This window comes from Neomonachus schauinslandi, chromosome 1 (assembly GCF_002201575.2).
Source record: "Neomonachus schauinslandi chromosome 1, ASM220157v2, whole genome shotgun sequence".
Classification (NCBI taxonomy): domain Eukaryota; kingdom Metazoa; phylum Chordata; class Mammalia; order Carnivora; family Phocidae; genus Neomonachus; species Neomonachus schauinslandi.
Genome location: NC_058403.1, coordinates 8,801,558 through 8,807,557, shown reverse-complemented (window position 1 = coordinate 8,807,557; position 6,000 = coordinate 8,801,558). Strand labels below are relative to the sequence as shown.

General features: G+C 43.7%; 1 protein-coding gene across 2 annotated transcripts in view; it reads left to right on the top strand.

The window, feature by feature from the left end:
- Nucleotides 1-645: 645 nt before the first annotated feature.
- MORC3 (MORC family CW-type zinc finger 3) overlaps nt 646-6,000 on the top strand; it is a 41,461-nt gene continuing 36,106 nt past the window's right edge. For both annotated transcript variants that reach the window (XM_021677969.2, XM_021677970.1), the window contains exon 1: nt 646-725. In XM_021677969.2, coding sequence (XP_021533644.1) covers nt 687-725 — 39 coding nt within the window. In that variant the 5' untranslated portion in view covers nt 646-686. The remainder of the gene's footprint in view (nt 726-6,000) is intronic.

Here is a 6,000-nt window from a genome sequence, read left to right as displayed (position 1 = left end):
GAAAAACAAAAAGCAAAAGACCTAAATGGATATTTAAAAAACCCTTTCCATCCTCTCTTTACCTGCAGTATGGAACAGCCCTAGACTTACTCATTTCTATATCCTACTCACTTAGCCCAACACCCGGCGCAAAGTCGACACTAAGCATGCATGAGCGGAAGGACTCAATAAATGTGCACGCAAGAAAGGACTCTTCACCAGGCCGAAGGATGATAACGTCCAGAGCAAATCCAAAATGCACAAAGTCTACATTTCGTTAACAAGGTTTCAAATCACATTGACAAGGTGGGCATGGGCGGCTTGTTTTAGTGCAATTCACGTCCAATCAGGCGCCTCGAGTTCACCTCTCCGGGCCCCAGCGCACGTGGGGACAGACTTCAAACTCTCCACCCTCAAGTTTCCAGATCCAGTAAACGCAGCGAGCGACCCTTTCGCGCCCGCCAGTCTCACGCATGCACCCTCTCCCTGCAGGGCCCGACGCTTCGAGCCCAGTTCTCCCAGTTCATCCCGGGAATTTACTTCCCCCACACTCTTAATACAACTGTGTCTGGGGCGGAAGTGGGCGGGCGGGGCAGCCGCGCGCCCCGCCCCGGAAGTGGGCGGGCCCAGCGGGCCCCACAGTCGTCCCGGCCGCCTCCCAGTCGGGTTGCGGCCGAGGCCGGTCCTGGCTTTGTAGCTCGCTCAAGATGGCGGCACAGCCACCCAGCGGGATCCGCCTCAGCGCGGTGAGCAGCCGCGAGGGGTGGAGCGGGCCGTGTCCCAGGAGGGCGGGCAGGCGGGCAAGCGAAGGGGGGGCCGGCAGTGGGCGGTGGCGACTCGTCGGCGCGGTGCGGCGGCTCGGGCCGCGGTGGGGCCAGGGGAGGGGGCGGCCATCTCGCTCCCGTCGGCGGAGCGACTCGGCGGCGGGCAGGGCCGGGCGGCACGGGCCGGGCTGCGCTCCGTTTCCTCCGCGCTGGGTTTCTGTTTTGCCCCCGCGGCTTTGGGGCGGGCCGGGGCCGCGGCCCCTCCTCCCGGCTCTCTCCTGGCTGCTTCGCCCCTGTCGGTCGAGGGCGAGGCCTCGGTGGCGGGACCGCCCGCCCTTCGGACCGCAGGGCCCCTGACCCTTCCCGGCCTGCGGGCCCGCGGGGCGCCCCGGAGGGGGAGGGAGCGGGAGCGGCAGTCCGCGGCCAGAAATGCCAGGCGGCCTTGACCTCTAGGCGGTGGGACGGGGTGAAGCGAGCCGGGACGGGTCTTCCTGATTCGTTCACATTCCTGCCGCTTCCCTCCAGTTAAGCCCTCGGGCCCAGATCACCAAGTCACTGGGTTCTCCCGTTTCCTCTAGCCTCTCCGTCGTTTCTGTTTTGGGGCGTTCTTGGAAATCCTCCAGCATTTCTTGTATCTAGGAGTCTTAAGTCGTAGGGAGTGGTCACACACAAGAATCGAAATTTCATCTCCTGAAATGTGGGCGTGGCTTTCCTACCTGATTATCCTTAAAAAGTTGGTGTTATGCAGAAGTGTACGTCCTCTTTTGAGGTTGGTGACTCTTGCCAGAGAATGGCTACCACAGTCTTGTTAAATTTAACAATCGAGTGGTGATACCATTGCCTTAAAAATGGTGCATTGCCCTGTGACTTCTTTCATTTAATCATTCTTACCCATACCTGATGTTGTTGGGACTTTAACAATTTTCCTGTATGGTGAATGTGAAATGTATCTGGGTTTATTTTGCATTTCCTTAAAAGTTATTTAACTTTTTTAGAAAACACCTATTTGTATCCTTTGCCCATTTTTCTATTTTCTCTTAGATCTTTATTGATCTATATATAAGCATTCTTTACCTATACTGAATAAAGGTCCTTTGGTTATGTAACTGGCCTATTCAATGAGATAGTATTTAGTAGTTTGAATATAGAGAACAACTTTATTCTTTTACCACTGGGTTTAGATATTGTTTGCTAATGGTTCTCTTCCACGCTTAGGTGAATCTGGGCAGATGTAAGGCTTTCCAATTAGCCTCAGGTATTGTGAAGTCTGGCCTCATCTAATTTAAAATATCTATTCAATTTAATGCCCAGCCCTCCCCCCTCAGATTGGGCCACATTCTGTACCAAAATCCTGTAGTGGGGAAAAGGAGTGAACTGGTTTCATCCTGTTTCTGCCCTTCGATTCTCTTCGTTTCCTGCCCCCCCTCCACCCCCCTTGTTGCTGTCTCAGGTTCTTCAAGATTGAGGTGATAAAGGGAGCAAAGATAAGGGTCAAAACAGTGTTAAGAGACCGGTATTGTTGTTAGCTGGCTTTCTGGGTGAAGCAGCTGTCCATGTGCTAAATATTTCTTTTGTGGGTAATATGGGCTGTTTGGAACCTCATTGACGGTAATCTCCCATCTGCAGCTTCTGGACTGTATCTCCACCCATCTTTTTGCTTTAGGACAGGAATTGGCAGACTACAGCTCATGGGCCAAATACAGCTTGCCACCAGATTTTGTATGGCCCATAAGCTAAGAATGATTCTTAAACATGATTCTTAAACAGTTGGAGAAAATCAAAAGAATATTTTGCAACATATGAAAATTATGTGACATGGTAGACATTACAGTTTCCATAAAGTTTCATATGAATACAGCCATGCTCGCTGTTTGGGTGTAGCTATCAAATGCTTTCATTAGGAGTCTAGGAATTAATGAGTTTATGCATTTGTCCGAAGTCATAAACCTAAGACACAAGGGGTGAACCATAATGATGTATGCACAATTTTAATTTAGGAGGGCAAGAGATCCAAGAACGGAATTCAGAGTGACAAAAACATTTACATTTTTGCTTTCTGCTTTCGTGTTTCTAAGTAAAGTGGTGGTACCATTTTGTTGTTTTCCAGTAGTCCTGCTGTGGATTTAACTGACACGTGCACACTCTTCACCTCGTCCCATCCTTCCAATGCACTTACCTCTTTTTTGTTGAATTACTGTATGATTTATCACTCTTACCATTATTCACAAATGAAGCAACCAGAATTATGATTGCATTTTCTTTGTTGTACAGCTTTTTGTTTTTCTGAAGTTAATAATTGTATTTTGTTTGCTTAGATTTGCTCTTTTGTCCAAACTTTAACTGGAAAATCTTTTCCAGATGTGTTCAAGCACACCCAATATTTTGTCAGTTTTGTTGGCTCACTTGTGTTTTGGGGACTTCCCTTTATCATCCTTCTGGAAATTTCCTTCCCCTTTCGTTGTGTCTCCATCCCACATATTACCTCTTTCGGAGTTTGCTCCCTTGGCAGGCGCAGTAGATTAATGACTGAGAGCATGGGCTCTGGACCCCACCTGCCTAGGTTCAAATCCTGACTGACGACTGGTTATGTAACCTTGGCAAATTACTTACTCTCTCTGTGCCTGAGTTTCCAATCTGAAGGATGGGTGGGCACCTCAAAGGGTGGTTTTAGACAGTAAAGGAGCAAATACATATAAAAGGTCTGTGCATGCAGTAAGCACTCAGTAAATATTGTTATTTTTGTTCCTGGTAGTGGTGGAGCCCATCCATCCTTCCAAAAACAGGTATAGCTTCCTGAGAGCAGAGTACATGGGAAGAAAAAAAATTTGTCATTTCTTAGAAATAGGTTTATGCTACCATTGCTTGCTCTTTACATATCATTTATCTGGAATTATAATTCTAAATTAGGAATGATTTCTCTTAGAAATTTAAAAGCATGCTTTTAGAGTCCTGTGTATTGTATTGGGCACTTAGGCTGGAAACTCAAGTTCTTAATAATCTGGAAAGATTTCTCATTTATTTGACATATTTCTTCCGTTTTTCTTTTTTCTTTTCTCTCCTGTTTTTCTACTCATTGTTTCTTTTCTGTGAGATTTCCTCCACATGTTCTCCTACCTTTCTCCTACTATTTAACTATTATAATTAATAATTATATTGATTATATATAACTGTATATCTTTTTTTTAAAGATTTATTTGAGAGAGAGCGTGTGCACACAGCAGGGAGGAGGGGGAGAGGGAGAGTCTGGAGCAGACTCTGAGATCAGGACCTGAGCTGAAACCAAGAGTCAGACACTTAACGGACTGCACCACCTGGGTGCCCCACTGAATGTCTTTTTAAAATCTTCCCTGGAGAGGGGTGCCTGGCTGGCTCAGTCAGTGGAGTGTATGACTATTGATCTCAGGGTCATGAGTTCAAGCCCCACATTGGGTATGGAGCCTACTTAATAAAATAAAATGCTATATATATATATATATACACATACACAATCATCTCCCCTGGACAGAATATTTGTTATCACTGGACATATTGATCAAAGTATTTTTCAAATTTTCTTTTGCTCACTGCATCGCCTCTACTTTCTTTGTTCCTTTTACTTTGTGTTTTTGACTTCTAATCTTACAGTCTCAAATGTCTGGAGATGGTTAACCTGATTACATTTCCAAGTAAGACACACAGCTGACTGGAAGGTATTCATATATGAGTAGAGCTCCTTTGGTGGGCTTCAGTGTTGGGTGATCATATAGGTAGGAATCAGTTATGTTTTGTTGGGGACACCCTATGTCAGTATTTGTAAGAGCCTAAAGAATGGAAGTGTTAGAAAATAAAATAGGTGTGTTTAAAGTAACGTAAAAATTTGTGATGAGCACCGGATGTTGTAATGAAGTGTTGAATACTATATTGTTGAATCACAATCACTATAAGTGTTGAAACTAATATTACACAGTATGCTAACTAATTGGAATTTAAATAAAATCTTAAAAAAATAACTTAAAAAAATTTTTAAGTAATTTTTAAAAAGTGGGAACAACAAAAATAAGATGCTATCCAGAAAGGCCTGACACAACTGTAAAAGAAGCAGATGGAACTTTTAGAAATCATTTGGTTTTCCAGAGAGGAATTCTGCATCTAATCTTTTGCCATGGCATAGATAATTCTGGCTGCTAGCTCTTCTGAAAGCTCACCTGGGAGAAAGGAGATGGGAGTATCATGTTGTTCAGTTTGCTGACTTGGTATTTATCTCTTTATTATTGTGGTAAAATACACTTAACATAAAATTTACCATCTTGACCATTTTTAAGTATTTAAGTCAGTAGTGTTAAATACATTCACATTGTTGTACAGTCTCCAGAACTCTTCTCATCTTGCAGAACTAAAACTCTCTATACCTATTAAAAAATAATTCTCCGTTCTTCCTTCCCACAGCCCCTAGCAACCACGATTCTACTTTCTGTGAATTTGACTACTGTAGGTATCTCATATTAAGTGTAATCATCAGTTACTTGTCTTTTTGTGACTGGCTTATTTCACTTAGCGTAATGTTCTCAGGGTGGTTCATCCAGTTGTAGCATATGTCAAGGGACCTTTTCTTTTTGAGGCCGAATAATATTCCCTTGTATGAATATAACACATTTTGTTTATCCATTCATTGATGGATATTTATGTGGCTTCCACCTTTTGGCTATTGTGAATAATGCTGCTATGAACAGGGGTGTACAAATAATCTCTTCAAGATCCTACTTTCATTTCTTCTCAGTATGTACCCAGCAGTGGAATTGCTGGATCATATAGCAATTCTATGTTTAATTTTATAGGACCATGCTAATAAGTATGAGGTGGTATCTCATTGTGGTTTTGATTTGTATATCCCTAATGATTAGTGATGTTGAGCATCTTTTCTTGTGTTAGTGGCCATTTGTATACAATCCTTGGAGAAATATCTAAGTCCTTTGCCCACTGTTTAATTAGGTTTTTAGTCTTTTTGTTGATTTGTGCAGGAGTTCTTTATATGTTCTGGATATTAACCTCTTACCAGATACTTGATTTGCAGATGTTTTTTCCCATTCTATAGATTGCTTTTTCATTCTATCGGTTGTATCCTTTATTTTTTTTTTTAAATATTTTATTTATTTATTTACTTATTTGAGAGAGACTGAGCATGAGCAGGGCAAGGGGGGGGCAGAGGGAGAGGGAGAAGCAGACTCCGCACTGAGCAGGGAGTCTGACGCTGAGACGTGGCTTGATCCAGGGACCCTGG